This window comes from Rattus norvegicus, chromosome 20, assembly GCF_036323735.1.
Source record: "Rattus norvegicus strain BN/NHsdMcwi chromosome 20, GRCr8, whole genome shotgun sequence".
Lineage (NCBI taxonomy): Eukaryota > Metazoa > Chordata > Mammalia > Rodentia > Muridae > Rattus > Rattus norvegicus.
In genome coordinates, this window is record NC_086038.1 from 6,790,148 (window position 1) to 6,808,337 (window position 18,190).

At 48.7% G+C, this 18,190-nt stretch overlaps 1 protein-coding gene across 3 annotated transcripts in view; it reads left to right on the plus strand.

Moving 5' to 3' along the window:
- Mapk14 (mitogen activated protein kinase 14) overlaps nt 1–18,190 on the plus strand; it is a 61,007-nt gene that overhangs the window by 38,860 nt on the left and 3,957 nt on the right. Inside the window, exons 5-10 of one of the 3 annotated variants that reach the window (XM_006256142.5) lie at nt 87–116; nt 378–425; nt 1,714–1,828; nt 2,464–2,535; nt 10,752–10,831; nt 15,745–15,823. In XM_006256142.5, the coding sequence (XP_006256204.1) occupies nt 87–116; nt 378–425; nt 1,714–1,828; nt 2,464–2,535; nt 10,752–10,831; nt 15,745–15,823 (424 nt within the window). Of the gene's footprint in view, nt 1–86; nt 117–377; nt 426–1,713; nt 1,829–2,463; nt 2,536–10,751; nt 10,832–14,478; nt 14,559–15,744; nt 15,824–18,190 lie in introns of all 3 variants that reach the window. The other 2 variants (NM_031020.3, XM_063279559.1) reach the window with 2 other exon arrangements.

The window sequence follows — 18,190 nt, forward strand, 5'->3', positions numbered from 1 at the left end:
GGGGAACACTGCAGGTGTCTCGATGAAGTGATATACCAAAAAGCTGAAGATGGCTTTCACTCAACCAACTTTGTTCTTTTTTGCAGTATATACACTCGGCTGACATAATCCACAGGGTATGTATCGGACCTTAGGTGGGGATCGTTGTGGTAGTGTGGGTGGGGCTAAAAGAGTGGCCTCTAGTTCAGAACTCGGCCTTAACTGGGAACTGAAGGTGGGTACTGCAGCACTGCTCTCAGTGTAGACCGGCAAAGGAGCACTTGCTGTTTGCCTGCTCAAGGCTAATCTGTGTCAGACTGACTGCAGCTGGAGCTGCCTCTCTCTCTGGCGCTCTTCCACATGTGTGCATTGATGCACTTTCTCCGCCTGCTTTCCAGGACCTAAAGCCCAGCAACCTCGCTGTGAATGAAGACTGTGAGCTGAAGGTAAGGAAAGGAAGAGGAGGTGCACTGTTGGCTTCCTCGGTGTTCTCAGGATCCCGACCAGCCTCCCTTAGAGAAAGTGATGCATAAGCCATGGCTTGCTGTCAGGAGAGTCATTTGCCCGTAGGAATGTCACACTGAAACTTGAAGTGGGCTGAGTAGGCTGTTTGAGTAACTTTGGAAGCAGACGTCGGTGTCTTGTTTTCATTTTTAAAAGATAATTAAATCAGAAATATAACACGTTAATTGAAATAAAGGGATATTATAGTCTAAATGTCAGCTAACCATTCCTGCAACACTCATTATTAGATAGGTTTCTGAAAGGAAAAATTGCAGCTCTTTGAATGATCTAATCAGACCTGAGTAAATTAGCGATCTTTTAAAGTAAGTAGCGGGCTGGAGAGATGGCTCAGTGGTTAAGAGCACTGACTGTTCTTCCAGAGGTCCTGAGTTAAATCCCAGCAACCACATGGTGGCTCACAACCATCTGTAATCGGATCTGATGCCTCTTCTGTTGTGTCTGAAGATAGCGACAGTGTACTCACACACATAAAATAAATAAATAATTTTTTAAAAAGTAAGTAGCACTACACTTTTTTTAAATGAAATTTTTGAAATGTATGCAGGGGGCTGGAGAGATGGCTTGTTGTCCAGCACTGCATGGCGGTTCACAACCATCTGCATCTAGAGGATCTGATGCCCACTTTCTTTGTGTCTCTGTGGACACTGCACAGACTTGGAGCACAGATATACATGCAGGCAACACACCCATACACATAAAATTGAGAAGGAAAAAATGGACCTCTTCATAGGGTTTTAATATCCATGTGTTGTAACCACAGTTGTGACATATAACCTCCACAGCTTCAAAAAGTTTGAGTGTCCCTTCCTGGTGACCCATGGCCCTCACCCTTCACCCAGTGCAGGCAGCCACTGACCTGATTCTGACTGTGGGATTATCTCTTCTTCATACAAATGGAGCTGCAGAATCACAGTTTGTAGGCTGCCGTCCTGTTAGTCAGTGGGCTCTTGCCACCGTTGTGGTTAAGCCTATTGGTTTAAACAGGTTTACGTAGGCATAAACCTACATGAACGTCCACGTGGGGACCTGAAGTAAACTAGCGGGGGATGGCGTGCTTTGCTTGTGGCTTCATTTTAAAGTTTCCCGGACTGCTTACCGTGCGTTCTAAGTGAGGACTGGGCTGCACACTTCCTGAAAGTGTCCTGCTTTTCTTGTCCTGAAGTGGCAGGACTTGCTGCCCCCACGTCCGACTTCTCCTCTTGCCCTTAGATTCTGGATTTTGGGCTGGCTCGGCACACTGATGACGAAATGACCGGCTACGTGGCTACCCGGTGGTACAGAGCCCCCGAGATTATGCTGAATTGGATGCACTACAACCAGACAGGTACTGCTCCAGTCGCCTGCCCAGGCCTGGCCTGGATGGCTTAGCCTTACTTCTTAGGTCTTCACGTCACGCTCTGTGACACTGCCTTAGGGGAGTGGACGCTTAATCCTAACACTACATCTCCTGTTAGAGTGCACAATTTTAACCAGTAACAAAGTTTTGCCCCTTTATGAGTTGCTTGTTTCTCTTAATTATATAAATTCTGAGTTGCACGGCCTGTGGGTCCCTTCTTGGGTGACAGGGTTTTTTTTGTTTGTTTGGTTGGTTGGCTGGTTTTTTTTTTTTTTTTTTTTTTTTTAAGCTTTGTTTTATGTACATGAGCGTTCTATCTGCATGTACACCAACAGGCCAAAAGAAGGCACCAGATCCCATTACAGATGGTTGTGAGCCACCATGTGGTTGCTGGGAATTGAACTCAGGACCTCTGGAAGAGCAGTCAGTGCTCTAACTGCTGAGCCATCTCTCCAGCTGTGGGTGACAGTTTTAATAAGTTTATTTCTATAAAAAAAAAACGGTTGTCAACCTTTAAGTGTCTTAAATGCTGATTTGAATCTTTCACGCCTGGTTAGAGTCCAGTTTGTCCATGACTATGAATAGAAACTGTGTCTCTGCTTGTCCCCTCCCTACTATTCCAGTGGATATTTGGTCCGTGGGCTGCATCATGGCTGAGCTGTTGACCGGAAGAACGTTGTTTCCTGGTACAGACCGTATCCTTTAACACGTTTTGGCCCTGTTTCTCATCTGTGTGCTGTCTTAGATGTGTGCTTCCCTTACTCGTTTGTGGGGAAGACTCAGTTCTTTGCAGTTCAGGCATTGCTTTTGAGGTCTGTCCTCTTGTTGAGTGGCTCACCTTGTCAAGAAAAGGCTTTGGGGGTTGAAAAAACACCTGTCATTTTTTTGCAGCAAGTCTCTCTATTAATGAGTTTAGTCTGTCCCTGCAAATCCTTGGCGAGTGTGCATAGCCACCTGTACCTCAGAGGTATCTGGTTCCCACATTTGCTTATGCACTAAACAGACTGCTGGCCCCTGTGCTGACAGACACGCCTGCTGAGTCCTGTCCTATTTGCTGCTTAACGACCAACAAAAGAAGCAAGTGGAGAGAGGCCCTGTCTTGTGCTTTTGTTCTCCACTCAGCATTGTCCCTGCTTAGAGCCAGCCCTGCTTTAGTCCCATACTTATTAGCACCCTCTGAGTTTTGGGCACCAAGCACCCTTTCCCTATCTGCTGGGCACTTATTCCCTGTCTTAGGAATATACAGAATGTGTTTGCGGGAACTCCCATCAGCTCTGCTTAAGGAGGATGTTTAGGTGAGAATGTTAAACGAATGTTTAAAATCAGTCTTCAGGAGGAGTTTGCAAAACTCTATGCAAACTGATAGACTTGGTCGGGCTCTCAAAAATCCCACACGTGCTTCATCTGCTAACTGGGGTGAGCTCGTGCCTAACACACCTTGGCCTGTAAGCTCATGTGCTAACACCTTGGGTTGCCCTTCTCCAGGGACCTCAATGCCAATGCCACTGTGTCTGCTGTGACAGTATTCTGCTAGACGGTGTCTTATGGCGTGGGGTCCTCTGCTCCTCTGCGTGCTGCTCAGTGCAGCTCACTCTGCTACTCCCCACTCCAAGGTGTCGGCACCTGACCATCTCTCTGCCCTTGAGATTTTGGCTTGCCTGCAGTCCAAGCTCAGAGGATTAGGCAGGGTTTGTGATGCACCTTGTGCTGTCCTCTGGGACCATGCTGAACCAAGCTGCTTTCCCCTCCTCTCTCCCTTCCCTCCCCTCCCCTCCCCTTCCTTCCTCACCCCTCCCCTTCCCCTTCCCCTTCCCCCTGGTGTCTCCAGCTGTCCTTTGGCTAGTCCCAGACATACATGTCTTCATAGACAGACAGACAGACAGACAGAACCATCCTTAGGTTCATCCTCTTGGTACATGGCTTTTGTAATCCATATATTCACAGTCAGAAGCCAAGGCCCTGGAATTTAGATTTTAGATTTTTTACTTTAGCACTATGTGACTTTGATCAAATTTTGCAGCTACCACGTTTCTCTCTTTCCTTAACTGTATACAGCTCTGGGGTTGTGAGTTTACTGAGGCCAGAGCCACCAGGAAGTGCTAGCTTCACCAGTGGCTGTGTCAGCAGCTTGTCATGGTCACAGACAGATCCCTGAGACAAAGATTTGTTTTTGACTCATGGGTCCATGGTGAGGTAGAGCATCATGGTAGCAGGAGCGTGTGGCAGAGGAGGCCACTCACTTCATAGTGGCCAGGAAGCAGGAGGGAGGGAGCAAGAGAGGAGGTTGAAGAGAGGAAAGCATCCAAGAACAAGGTAACCTCTAGGACACATTCCCAGGGACCTACTTCCTCGCCCAGACCACACCTCCTAATGTTCTCAGCAAGAGACCTGCAGCAGAGACATTCGAGGTCCATACTGTTAATACTCCATTCCTAGCCTCTGAAGGCCATACAAATAGCTTACAATATAAAACACATCCAGTCCATATCCAAGAGTCCAGATCCTCTTGAATCTCTGAGACTCAAGGCAAACTCTCAGCTACGAGCCCCCGTTAAATCAACAAACAGATGACATACTTCTGGTTCTCAGTGGCATAAACATTCTCCAAAGGTAAGGCAGGACCAGACCAAAGCAACATGAGATGGAGCACTAAGATTCCATAGTTCAGTGTCACCCGAGGCTCTGGGGCAAGTTTATACTTTGCATCTGGGCCTACAGATCGGGTTTCTCCGATTTCCAGCATATCTAGTGTCATTCCCGTCTTTTCTGTACAGATCTTCCTGTTTGGTGTTATTGGCGGTAGATGTTTTTTATTTTGTTTTATTTGAGACTGTCTTACTTTATAACCCACACTCACCTGGAACTACTGTGTGTTTCGGGACGACCTCCACCTCACTTTGCACCTCTTGCCTTGGCCTCCTGAATACCAAGTCACTGAGCCATCATTGCCTGTGTTTGTGCTGTGCTGGGCCTAGAACCCAGGGTCCTATGTGTGCTAGAAAAGCACTTTACCAGCTGAGTCCCATCTCCAGCCCAGTGAACTCTCAGCAATTCTGACAGATGGGTGCCTTGAGTAATAGTAGGAGCTAACCTATGTGAATTTATTTTTAGCTGGATGAGCCTGAAAGCGTTAGTGTAGTGGCCCTCTCCATTTTTCTTAAGGTCCTGAGGAGTCCCCAGGTTCTCTTCACTGCCCTGTGCTGTGGTTTCTGGAAGGGTTTTTAAAGCCTCTGGAGAACATGCTGACCCCAGTGCAGCCAGCATAGAAGGCCGGAGGCTGTAGCTTGTGTGGTTTGTACATGAACACTGATGAGACCGTTTGCAGGCCACTCTTTCCTGGAGTTCAGTTTTCTCTCTGGGTTTCTGTTTACCTCACTTTTAGTCATTGTGCCTTTGAACTAATGGTCTTAGCTTCTGTCTGAGAACTGCCCGACGGGGCTTTTTGAAGCATTGTAGATCTTTTAGGTGTGTGCCGTCCTATGTATGGCTCATAGTTGAAGAGCCCATGTAGTTAATGTAACTTAATGACTGATTTGACTTAAATTAATTGTCTCTACAATTTTAAAGTCTGTAGCCTATCGATATTAGTTACGTTCATGATGTTGGACAGTCTGTGCCACTGACTACTGTGCTGTGGCTTAGAAAACCCTTCCATCCAGCTTAATAAGAGTGTCGGTAGCAGTCGTGTGAAGCGTAAAGCCCTTCTCTAGAAGCCTGGTTGGCTGTGTGTATCAAGTGAATTCAGCTAATAGAGCTTAATATCAAAAGAGGGAGACTCAGGCTGTCTCCAGGCGGAGCCCTACCTTATTCGGGTTTTGAAATGTGTGGGTTTAGTTAGGTATCGGAGTCACTGACACCAGCACTTCAGCTTAAAGATCGTAAGCTGTGTAGCCTTTTCCTTGCTTGCATCCAGTATGAACAGTACATTTTCCTACCAGAGATCACAGCCTTGACTTGTTATTTTCCTGTGTAATCAAGTATAAATTTCCTTCATGTATAAAAGACCCTTCTCCCATTGTAGTGGATGTGGCCCTCTTAAGATGTGGCCTCTGGGGGCTGGGGATTTAGCTCAGTGGTAGAGCGCTTACCTAGGAAGCGCAAGGCCCTGGGTTCGGTCCCCAGCTCCGAAAAAAAGAACCAAAAAAAAAAAAAAAAAAAAAAAAGATGTGGCCTCTGGTGTGGGGAGATCGCTCAGCAGTTAAAGAGCGTAGCTGCTCTTCTGGCGCCTGCGCGATAGTCCACAGCCATCAGTTGCTCCAGTCTCAGGGACCCGCTGTCTTCTTTTGGTCTCTGTGGGCACCAGGCACTTACATGGTACAGATACTCATACTGGTAAAATGTGTATACATGTAAACATACACTTTTTTAAAGGTGTGAACAGAGGGTGGTGTGACTGCTGGGTTACACTCAGTGCTTCTGTTGCTGCTCTGACCCGTGCACTGTCCTTGTGTGTTAGAACAGTGTCAGCGCGACAACTGCCCTTCTTCAGGCTGTGGAACACTGCAAATGCACAGCACAGTGGTCCGCTGGACCCTGGGTCTGCTCTCCCCAGACGCTGAAGTAAAACGGGGGTGGTTGAGCAAACCCACTAGAATGCACATCGCAGCTACCCATTGCTCTCCATTGTCAGTGTCCATCGTTCCCTCGGTTTTAGTTGTTTCTCTTTTTCTTTCTTAAACTCAGGGGAGGCTTGTGTATGCTAGGCTGATACTGTGCCACTGAGCTGCATCTCCAGAAATCTTCCTCATTTTTGAAAAGAAGTTGCACTGCTGGCATTGGAAAGATGGCTCAGTGACAAAGAGCTCCAGACCATGTAGTCTTGGAGAAAGCCTGGGTTGGGTTTCCAGCACCCATGTTAGACATCTCACAGCTGCCAAACCTTCAGCTCCTTATGCCGCACCCACGCACGCACGCACCCACGCACGCACGCACGCACGCTTAAAAAGTATCACATGCCTTTAAGCCTAGCATTTGGGGGGTAAAGGCAGGCAGATCTGAGTTTGAAGCCAGCCTGGTGAGTCCCAAGCCAAGTGAAATCTTGGCTTTTTAAAAAAAAAAAAAAAAAAGTGTTTTGGGGTTGGGGATTTAGCTCAGTGGTAGAGCGCTTGCCTAGCAAGCGCAAAGCCCTGGGTTCGGTCCCCAGCTCCGAGAAAAAAAGAAAAAAGAAGGAAAAAAAAGGTGTTTTAAATGTTGAAGAAAAATATTTAATGATGAGATTTTTTTTTTTGCCTTTTGTTCTTGAAAATATGTACCTATACTTTCTGTTTTTTAGAAGACAGACTTTCCATATTTGTTCATAAACCTTGAGAACTATTTCCATGTGTGCCAGTGAAAATGACTTTGTCTACAATCCAGGAAAGAAGGGGGCAGGCCAACTTTCAGTGAAGCTTGTCCTGGCCTGGCACTAGAATGACTCCCCCCACCCCAAAACTTAATTCAGCCAGAATGAGAGTCCACACCTGTGGTCCCAGCACTTGGGAGGCAAAGGCAGGGGGAGTTTTACTACTGTGGTCGTGAACCTGAGTTACATTAATTATCTAATTATCCTTTTCCCCTGACTTGTTTGTTTATCTTGCCTTTGGTGTCTTTGGCCTTAGATAATTTATGAGTTAAAATTTGGTACTGTCATCCTAGTTGAAACACATTCTAAACTAATGATTAAACTTACTCTCCGTGTGGGAAAGAAGGGCTGTATATACCAGTTGTGAGCCTACTGTGGAGATAGATGGCAGGCTATGGTGAGTTTTGCCGGGCACTGTCACATAGCTGGGTGGCAGCTTTGCCCTAGCTCCTAAGGAGGACACTTTCTCATAGTGTTTACTGTCTTCCAGCTCCCAGGCTGTGTCCGGCAGCTCCATCCACAGCCCTCCGAGTGGGCACTGCTCACTGATCCTCCTTACGTGTGTGTGTGTGTGTGTGTGTGTGTGTGTGTGTGTGTGTGTGTGTGTGTGTGTAGGCTTTGCACAGAATGTTTTTCTGGGTTTTGAGGATGGTTTGGTTTATTTATTTTATTTATATGAATACACTGAGTACATTGTAGCTGTCCTCAGACGCACCAGAAGAGGCATCAGATCTCATTACAGATGGTCATGAGCCACCATGTGGGTGCTGGGAATTGAACTCAGGACCTCTGGAAGAACAGTCTGTGCTCTTAACCGCTGAGCCATCTCTCCAGCCCTTGAGGATGGTTTGGAACAGTGAGTCAAGTGTTTGGTCACTCAGTGTTTGCCAGGCTGGCTACACTGGGCAAGACTGGAGAGAGGCTGCCTGCCCTCAAACAGAGCAGTCAGACTGAACCAACAGGAGTGATAGGGGCAACTGGGATGGAAGTCTTCCTCTGGGGCAGGAGCAAGGTGGAGTGAGGCGAAAGAGTTATAAATAAGTTAGTGCCTAGAAAAGTCAAACGTGGATTGAAACTCCAGGTAATTACATTGCAATAAACATGTCTGGAAGCCCGGGACCTGGGAGGAGACGGGCGCGATTCAGGAGTTCCAGGGCACCTCAGCTACATAGTGAGTTTGAGGCCAATTCAAAAAGCATGTCCAGAAAGACTTCTTGTGAGACCCACCCTTGGAAGGGCAATGGGAAAAGGAAAGGCTCCATACAGGAAGAAAGAGACTAAGAAGAGCCTGGGATGTTTGCTTCAAGTTGAAGCCTTGAGCCTACCCGAGAATGGTAGTTTGAGGCAGGCAGACAGAAGTTGAGTGACAGGTGGCAGAAGGGGATGGATGTGAGGCTGAGGAGCTGGCTGTGATTTAATAGATGGCTCACATCTGCAGGCAGGGAGAGCGGATTGGATGAGCCCTGCCTGTTGATGGAGTCAGGAGCTCCGTGATCAGATAGGAAGGATTCGTGCGGTTCAGGCAGCTTGGAGGTGAAGCTCAGTCCGTTAGGAAACAACCCAGACTGCACCTTCCCCAAAGGGAATGTCAGACTTGCCTCTAAAAGTCAGTAAATCCAGCTGGTTAATAAGCCTTTTGAGTCATACGTGGTAAAATCACCTCTTGGGGGGTTGGAAGAGTCACTTTTTCTGTTGTTAGCATACATCCTCTTGAAGTAGCTAATAAAATCAGATATTCCTGGGGAGTAGAAATGTGAGTGGAGCTAGACTTGTGTAACGGAGTAACTTCTTCCTGTCTGCAAGGAAGATGCTTGGCTGTCACCGTCAGCATGTTGCCGGTGTGGTGGCCTGAGTGAGAACGTGCCCATCTCAGTCCACCCACTGCGCACCTGCAGAAACCGTCTCATGTTTAGCAGCTTTTTTTTTTTTTTTTTTTTTTTTTTTTAACTATCTCACTTCAGGAATATCTTATGCGAGTGCATTCGCTCGCTTCTCCGTAGGATGCAGTTACCGGGCACTAGCTCATCTTTTCTTAAGGGGCCAGATTAGCAGGCCTTGTGAGCCTAGGACTGAAAGCTGCTGTAACCAGTTTGTAAATTCACGAACACACAACAGCCCTGATGTATTCCAGGAAAACTCTATATATAAAACAGACAGCAGGCTGTACCTTGCTGTCACCTTTCTAGAATTTCTGTTTGAGCAGAAAGAAAGAAAAAAAAAAAAAAAACCTGTTTAGAGGCAGGATGCCATCTTACCTTGTAAGCAGTCCCCGTGACCGGGCAGCTGTGGCTTGCAGGAGCCGTTTGCATTACTGGCTATACTGGTTTTGCCTCTGTGTGCGGGCTAAATCAAGGCTGTCTTCATCTCTCTCCGTTCTTTAGATGTTGTGGGCCTTTTATGTACTAGATAATCTAAAAGGAGGAGTGGGGTTCAGCATGATGGCGTACCTCTGTCTTCCCAGCACCTGGGAAGATGAAGCACAACCATTCTGAGTTCAAAGCCAGCCTGGGCTGCACAGCCTGCAGAATTAACAGCAAGTTAATTACCAAGGAGGTGACTGGGGGTCAATACCAAGTGCGTGCTGGCCTTGTCTGCTATGAATTGTGCAAGGGGCAAGGCAAGCACAGACCGGTTCCAGAATGCAAGCTATGGCATCATCAAACAGTGCTCAGAGAGCATAACGATGTCCTTATGTGTGGTGTTGGGGAGGCTGGTGGGGCTCTAGGTTGACACATGAAAGGAGGGTGTGATCCTGCAGAGCCAGGCAGGTTCACATGGTCACAGAAGATACCAGAAGCCTCTTTAATTTTCTACTCTCTGACTGAAGGCAGAGAGAGAAAATGGACTCTGTGATCTTCCAGGAGACACGTGCTCATTGCTTCTGAGTAGAATGAAGATTCCAGGCCCTTTGCCTTTATGCCTAAAAGCCTTTATAGCATGTGAAGTCTGTTAGATTTTGGTTACTTTCATGGTTAGGCTTGAGGCCTGGTGTCCTCCATGGTAGGGTAGCACCCTCTGCTGGCTGTCTCTGCTTCCTAGAGGGGGAAGGGGAAGGTCTCTAGAGGGCACACTCAGTGAACAGGCTCTGGGATGAGAGCCGGCCTCCCAGCTGTCAGATTACAGCTCATTAGGTCAAGCCTTAGGGGAATCGTCACAAATAGACCGCACAGCTGTGTGCTCGACTCTGCCTGCCAGCCTTCTCTGCCTGCTGGCTCCTAGGGCCTTGGAAGGTGAGGGAGGTGGAGGCTGGGCCATGCGCTGAGTGGCATGGTCTCTTGTCTAAGACCCAACCACAGTGGCTTTACTTCTGCTGCATGATGTTGACAGATGTGCGTGTGTGGTGGTTTTAAACCTTTCCACAGGAGGAGCAAGTCGTGCTGAAAGTGGCCACCCCGCAGAAGGAAGCCGTCCTCCACCCAGATTCTTTCACCATGTCGGCCTTGTTCGGGGTTTTCGTTTTCATTATTGGGCGGTTTGTTTGTTTGTTTGTTTGTGTTTTATTTTTGCTCATTATTGCTTTGTTTTCACTTTTATTTCGTCCCGACATTTTCCTTTATAGTCCACCATTAGATATTGATCAGTTGAAGCTCATTTTAAGACTCGTTGGAACCCCAGGGGCTGAGCTTCTGAAGAAAATCTCCTCAGAGTCTGTGAGTTGATGCTTTGATTGTAATTACTACCCTATGGGGCCTCTGCCTCTTGCCTTCCGTCACTCTGCACTCTGACTTTGGAATGTTTGTGTGCCCGTGTGCTCTGTGTGTGACCTCTGAGGTATGCGTGTGTACATGCATGTGCCTGCTTGCATGCATGCGTGTGTTTTATTCTAAACTATTTTTATCTGGGTGTGGACTTCAGATCATGGGAGCTCCTGTGGGCAGTTGTAGGCTAATAAAACTGAGAGTTGAGATTCCAGTCAATTCCAAGAGATTAATGGGAAGTTTGTGTATCTGCTCCTGTGCCCTGACTTCTCCCTAAGGTTGCCCACATGCTGAGGAACCCTTCTCACATTATGAGCATCTGATATCTGACACTTACCGTGCGCTAGTCTGACCTTACCTCAGAAGGGTGATATGTGCCTTGTCTGAAAGTTACCTGCTCTTTACTTCCCCAGAGGGGCACCTCCTGCATGGGGTCTTTCCATGAGGCTCCTCTCCCTACCCTCAGACCACACAGAGTAGCTTCCTCCCCTCATGACAATCTGCAGATGGCTCAGAGCTCCTCCAGGAACCTTGGTCAATCCAGTGGAGAGCACGGGGGCCACTTGGGGCCTGTGCCTTCTCCACAGAGGCTGTAAGAAGGGAAGGGACACTGGTTGACTTTAGCCATTTTTTTTTTTTTAAAGCTGTTGGTCACTTTCTGGGGCCAACAACTTTGAGGAAGCTAGGAAAGCCCCTCCTTCCACTCATTCCCCCTTGAGAAATAAGTGGAGGAGCCAAGCCCCCACTGTGCATGCCTAGGTCCCCTCCCACCACTTCCCAGTAGAAGGGCCTTCTGCCCAGCTAGACAGGCACTGGGAGCTGCAGGCACAAAGCAACACATGAGTCGCCTCCCCTGACAGAATCAGAATCAGGACCCTGCATCGCTGCGTAGATGGACGAAGGACCCTGGAGCTAGAACTGCCTTTGTGTTTCTATTCTGAGGAGCGTAAAAGGGTGCACTGGGCCTGCTTTGTTTTGTTTCATTCACTCCTGTAAGATAAGGAAGCAAAAACGAAAAGCTGTGACTTGGCTGAGTCGTGTTTGAGTCACTGGGCAGAGCCAGTGGCTCCCACTTGTTCTGGTGATGTGAGCCTCATGCAGTTACACAGCATTCGGAGTCAGCCTCAGACACTGACCACACTGAAGAGCTGCCTTTGAGTGCAGAAGCTGGGAATGGAGAGCCACAGCTAGGAGAGTGTTTAGGGAGGACTGGCCGGTGAGAGCATACGGGGCAGGCTGGGGCTTGGGAAGGAGTTCAGCCAGCCAGTAAGGAGTACTAGTGACACTGAGGTGACCCGTACCTCCCCTGTCTGGGTTTTACTGTCAGTAGCTCTGCGTCCCCCTCCCACTCCTGTCTCTGCTTTGTAAACACCTGCTGCCTGTGGCAGGTTCTGAGGCACCTGTGTGAGAGGCCATATCTGCCCTGCACCAGCCCAGCATGTCTGTCTAAGAGCCAGTGCTGGACACATGAGCTAATAATGAGACGACCTCTGTCTTCACGTGCCGTGGGCAGCACTGGACAAAATCCTCTCCTCAGTAATACTCGGTTGAGTACAGTTGTGAGAGAGGAGCTTCCCTACATAATTGTCAGGGAAGGAAATGTAAATGTTGAAAAAGTCCGGGCAAGGGTCATGTGATGTTGATGACCCCGCCCACCTGTGCAGTCTCCAGAGCACCATGTGGTGGTGCAGTCCTGTACCCCAGCACTTAAAAGGCAGGGGCAGGAGGGTTGAGGTTCGAAACTGACCTAGGATACATAGCAACTTTGAGGCCAGCCTGGGCTTAATTTGTACGACACTGTTTTTAAAGAACAAAAAGTCAGCTGTTGTAGACGTAGCTCAGTTAAATCAACATGGCTGTGGGTCCCCAGAACTCATGGAGGCGGGGAGCACACAGTACCTACATACAGGTGAATACAGATCAGTAAAATCATCCAGAAAAAAATCTAAAGGAAAGACTCGTAAAGAATTGTAGTCAACAGAACACTGAATAATTATTCCTTCTGGAAAGAACAGAACAGGGAAGCCAGTGTGGACAAGGACAAGGGGTCTGAATAGCAGAGAATGCTGGATGGGGGAGAATGGGGCAGAGAGCTGACTGCTGTTCGTGGCCAGACCCAGGACGGAACTCCTCACTGGTTAGTGTTCTGACACCCGATTAACCAGGGTCAGAACAGGTCACAGAGCCAAGGAAGCAAAGGCATGACCCCTACCCCATTCCTTTCTTCAGAAATACATCTTCCCACTCTTCAGATGACAAATGGCTGGTCATCCTGTACATGCCACGGGCAAGGAGAGCCTTGACAGACTTCCTGAATCTTCCCTGAGTACTGCTGTTTGGCTAGTTCACCCTGGGACCCTGTTTGTCCTCTCTGTGCAGAGCACTGTTCAGAATGGAATTTGCAAATGGAAGTCCAAAGTCTAGAGTGAGCCAGCCCATCTCTGTGCTCAGGTAGAGGGAGGGCAAATGCATCAGCAGTAGTGAGACCTTGAAACAGGGTTCATGCTAATGTAGAAGGAAGGAAGGGAGCCTTCTATTCGGGAAGCCATGAAAGGGAAATTACTTGGCTTGTCTATTAAAGCTGAGAATCCAGCTGAAGGATGACTTGATACTTAGGTGAGGAGAAAGGAAGCTCACTAAATCATGTTACGGTTTAGAAGACTATCATCACTTTGAGAGAGGGAGCATGTCATAAACTGGCAGAGGATTTCCATTTCAGAAGCTGTGGCCTGCCTGTACCGGGTGAATTGGTGGCATGGCTGAGGCAAGTTTAGAGCAGACCTGTCATTTGAGAAAGGACACTGAGATGGCTCAGTAGCAGAGGGACCTGAGTTCATGCCTAGGACCCACACACAGTAGGTAGAGAATTGACTCCTACACCTCGGAGATCCACGGATCTCCATCCGTTAGTGGTACGCAAGCCCTGCCCCTCCCCACCACACAGATGTGAAAGGAAGGCTGCATGTGCCTCTGCTGGTCAGATGCACTCCCTGTTCATTGATGCTACTGTGACCCCTCGATACAGGCTTGAGGATAATTGTCACGAGCTCTGAAGCTGCCAACCAGACTGCAGCTTCTGTTTTGCCCTTGCCATCCATCACCCATGAAGTTCCCTTCTTCACCTACCTGTGTATTTGTGGCAAGCACTTTAAATGTACCACTGCCAATGCCACTGTAGGGTGTGTCTCCTGTGCCACCAACACTGAGCCTCCTCCTCAGGCAGATCTGTTGGATATGTTAGGTTCCCAGAGTTTCCTCCCCATTATCTCCATCCTCTATGTTTGCCACTGTGGCAAACAGGTTTTAGCCACTGGGGCTTGAAAACGGCTCTCTGGCTGGCATCCTGGATCAAGGAGCAATCTGTTTCCAGAGAACCTAAAGGATTTTAACATTAAAGTTGACGCTTAAGGAAAAGTTTGTTTCCATGCATGGCCACTACATCCTAATAGCTCCTGCCGTCCTCCATGCAGCCTTGGGCTCTGGCCTGGTGTGGTTGGGAGATAGAGTTGCTTTACTGGGGATGGCTTTTGACTTAAAAAACAACTGGAGTTGATTTTTACACTGTGTGTTTAACAATGCCCTTGACCAGGCATCTTAAGATATTAACCAGCTTCAGCAGATAATGCGTCTGACGGGGACACCCCCTGCTTATCTCATTAACAGGATGCCAAGCCATGAGGTGAGAACAAACAGCATGTTCAGGGAGGTCTAACTTGGAGGCCACTTTCTCATCGTAGTGTCTGTGTATAGCCAGCAGTGTCTAATGTCCCCAAGTGCTTGCATGTGCCCCAAGAACTGCTAAAGCAGTGACTGGCTGTGTGCTAGCTGGGTGTTGACATGTGGTATGAAATGTCCTAAGACAGAGGCAGCAGTGCAGCGTAGGAAGCAGTGTTCCTTCCCCGGTGTTGGGATTTCTTTCTGAATCCTGTGCCTGAGGTAGCATGTGCGTCACTGCAGGCAGGTGTGTGCAGTTAGGGCGCTGCAGCCGTGTCACAGGTGCACGGAGCAGAGTTCATTAGTGTGCTCTGCTCTCCATCCATTTACAGCCAAGAGAAGGCTGCACGCAAGCACACGCTAACTCCCCTTACGCTAATAGGTGTGCTGGGTTTCTTTTTTTTTTTTTTTTTTTTTTTTTTTTGGTTCTTTTTTTTTCGGAGCTGGGGACCGAACCCAGGGCCTTGCGCTTCCTAGGTAAGCGCTCTACCACTGAGCTAAATCCCCAGCCCTATGTGCTGGGTTTCTTAAAAAGTCAAGCAGTCCTTGGTAAGTGTGTGCACTTGGAGAATTGGGTTCTCCATGACCAGCTCATGTCTAACCTAATGTTCAGAGGTGACTGGGTACTTCATAAACGGGCCCTCAGTATTTTGGGGACAGGCCAGCAGACAGACAGACTTCTCATGAAGCATCGTTTGCACTTCAGCTCTTGTCTGTATCAGTGGCTTCTGGGTGAGATGGGTCTTCCTCCCATCCCTTCTTAAGTGGGAAGGATTGCAGCCATGTCTGTCTGCTTCCTACAACTTCAGACTAGAGTGAGTCTGCTTCAGTGCCAGCTCCGCTCAGGAATGACCTGATCAGGAATGTGGTCTTGGAAAAGACTTCTTGTCTCAGTTCTGGTTTTAAACCTCCGTCCCTCTGACCAGGAAGTTAGTAAAAGAGTAGTTTGTTAGCACGATTCCACGTGAGACAGACCTGTGGGGAGAAAGCAAGAAGGACGTCGGTGGCCACAAATAGGAGCTGAGTGGTAGAGCCTGAAATGGGCACCAGGCAGAGATCCACACTGGAACACGGCTGGCCTCAGCCTAGCCACTGCCGCTCACTCCCCGAGATCAGTAACACTGCTGAACAGTCATTCTGTGTTTTTACAGGCAAGAAACTACATTCAGTCTCTGGCCCAGATGCCGAAGATGAACTTCGCAAATGTATTTATTGGTGCCAATCCCCTGGGTGAGTTGTCCATGCTCTTACTTTGTGACATAAATTAGGGACTTGAAGCTTTGTTTTTGTGACTAAAAAGAGTACCTCTAAGTAACTTTTGGGTCTTATTAAATATGGCTGTTACTGTCTGTCACATTTAAAGAAAGATGGTTGGATGATACGCCTGTATGTTCGTGTGCTCACAGACTGCGATGGGAAAGACAAAGGCAATGAAGAATGGAGAACAGGGCATTATGGGGACTTAGGGGAGAGGAGAGGAGGCACGACCCTTGTAGCTACTGGTGGTAGGGGAGCCCAGCTGAGGAGAGAAAACAGGCACAGATGCATGCTTAATGCCCAACACTGGGTGCTGACGTCCTCCACTCTGACAGACTCGTCCCCCTTCCCTCTCCTCTGCCCTTCAGGGTGTAACCAGCTGCCTGTGCAGCGTTCATTTGCCATCTTGGACTCTGGGGCAGTGGCTCATTGCCTTCCTGCCCCCATCACCTCCAGGATCACCTGGCAAACAGAAGTGACAGTGGTCACTAAGGAATGTGTCTTGCTTTTCCTTAAAGGTGGGGCTAGCACATGCTTGGGATGGTTACAGGACAACTTGCTGGGCTCTAGTTCCTCGCTCTGGTATAGTGGGCAGCCGTAGACGCAGAAGGATCAGACCACCCTCTCCCTGCCATGGGAAGGGAGTGAGCAGGTGTGGCGGCTGCCGTCCCCTACCTCTCCCATTCCTGCAGATGTTGCTGTAAAGTCCCTGCACTTAAGTCTTCATGGGCCATGTCCCTTTCTGAGGGTTCCAGAAGCTGTGTGCCACAGTTACCTTGTCCTTTGAAGGACTAATGAGTGTTGCAGCGATTTCAAAAGCTGGAGAGGCAGGGCCTCTTTCCCTTGAACTGTGAGCTCCATCCATAGCCACGGTGCAAAGCAGAGGCTGTGGCAATAACTCATGTAGCAGGAGAGGTGCCCGCATTCTTAGAGGAGGGAGTCCAGCCTGAGCTACACCAGGCAGGCCTCGAGTGTGCACAGTACTGACAGGTTGGGTTAGGTTCGTAGCCTCCCTGTCAGGCTCGCTGGCTTTCTGTAATTTATTTGGGCTGTAGCATCCATTCCATGGTGATTCCCCCTGCACATCCCCACCTGCCTGATGTGCAGTGCACAGCAGTCGAGTCTCTGAGGTGACAGACATTCGCATCAGACACTGAAAAGAACTGGCTACAGAAGTGAGTCCAGGCTGCTGGAGACTGAAAGGACACTCTGGCCCATCTGGTGCTCTGCACAGCCTGCTCACATCCAAACGTGCCTGACAGCCCGTTGCCAAGTGCTGGTCAGAAGGAACACGCTGTTACCAATCGCTAGCCTAAACTGTCCCCGACGTGCTCGCTGGGCCGCACACCAGCGATATAAATATTAACAGCCCTGTTGTCAGTCACAGGCCTCGTCTCCAGACACAGCTGAGAACTGCACAGTGCCCTCTGATCTTAGAGTGTCTATTTATGTCTACCTCCATCCTTGAGAAGTCTGGCTCTCCTGACCTTGTTCCTCATCTAAGTGCTTGGTCCTGAGGACATGCAACTTTTTACCCTAGGGTGGTGGGCACCCGCTCATTCATGTTCAGTATAGAATCAGCAGATTTGAAGAACGTGAGAAGCATCTGTATCCAGACAGTCCAGCAGTGCTTCAGTGTTGAAGACTGGTCGTTGGCCTGTTAAATGCTGGGTGGCAGGTGTGTAATGCCATGCCCACAGACTGCACTGCTGAATTAGGTCCCAGTCGTGTGCACACTTTGCACACGTTGCTGGCTATGTCCCAGCCCTCTCCAGCACTCCAAGCTACAGAGCCAGCACATGTGTGCTCCCTGTCTCCTCGGCACCCTCCAAGCCTGTGTGTCTGTGTAACCGCCCCTTCAGGATGCTCTTCTCCTCAGCACCACCATTGAAGAAATTGTCTGGAGCTATAGAGATGGCTAAGCACTGGAGAGCACTGGCTGCTCTGCCAAGGAGCCCTGCATCAATATGGGGGCTCACAACTGTCTTGAATTCCACTTCAGAGGATCCCACACCCTCTGCCAATAGGCAGGCACTGCAGTGCAGACATATTACTTACACAGCATAAAGTTAACAGAACCTGTGGCTTGTAGAAAGCCTTTCTGTTTGTGGGTTACCTGCTCTCCATGGCATTCTCCTAAGCAGGATGCCCTCCTCCTCAGGTCCGCTCCGCAGCCTCTGCTGAGGTCATTGCTTTCGGGAGAGAGGAAAATCAGTAGGAGCTGCTGGAAAGGATGGTTAGAGGTAACTGGTAACCATCAGGAGACAAACATTTCCCCATATTACTCCCTAGGGGAGAAAGGGGAAAGATCTCACAATGCCAACCACCTTTAGCTCCAAC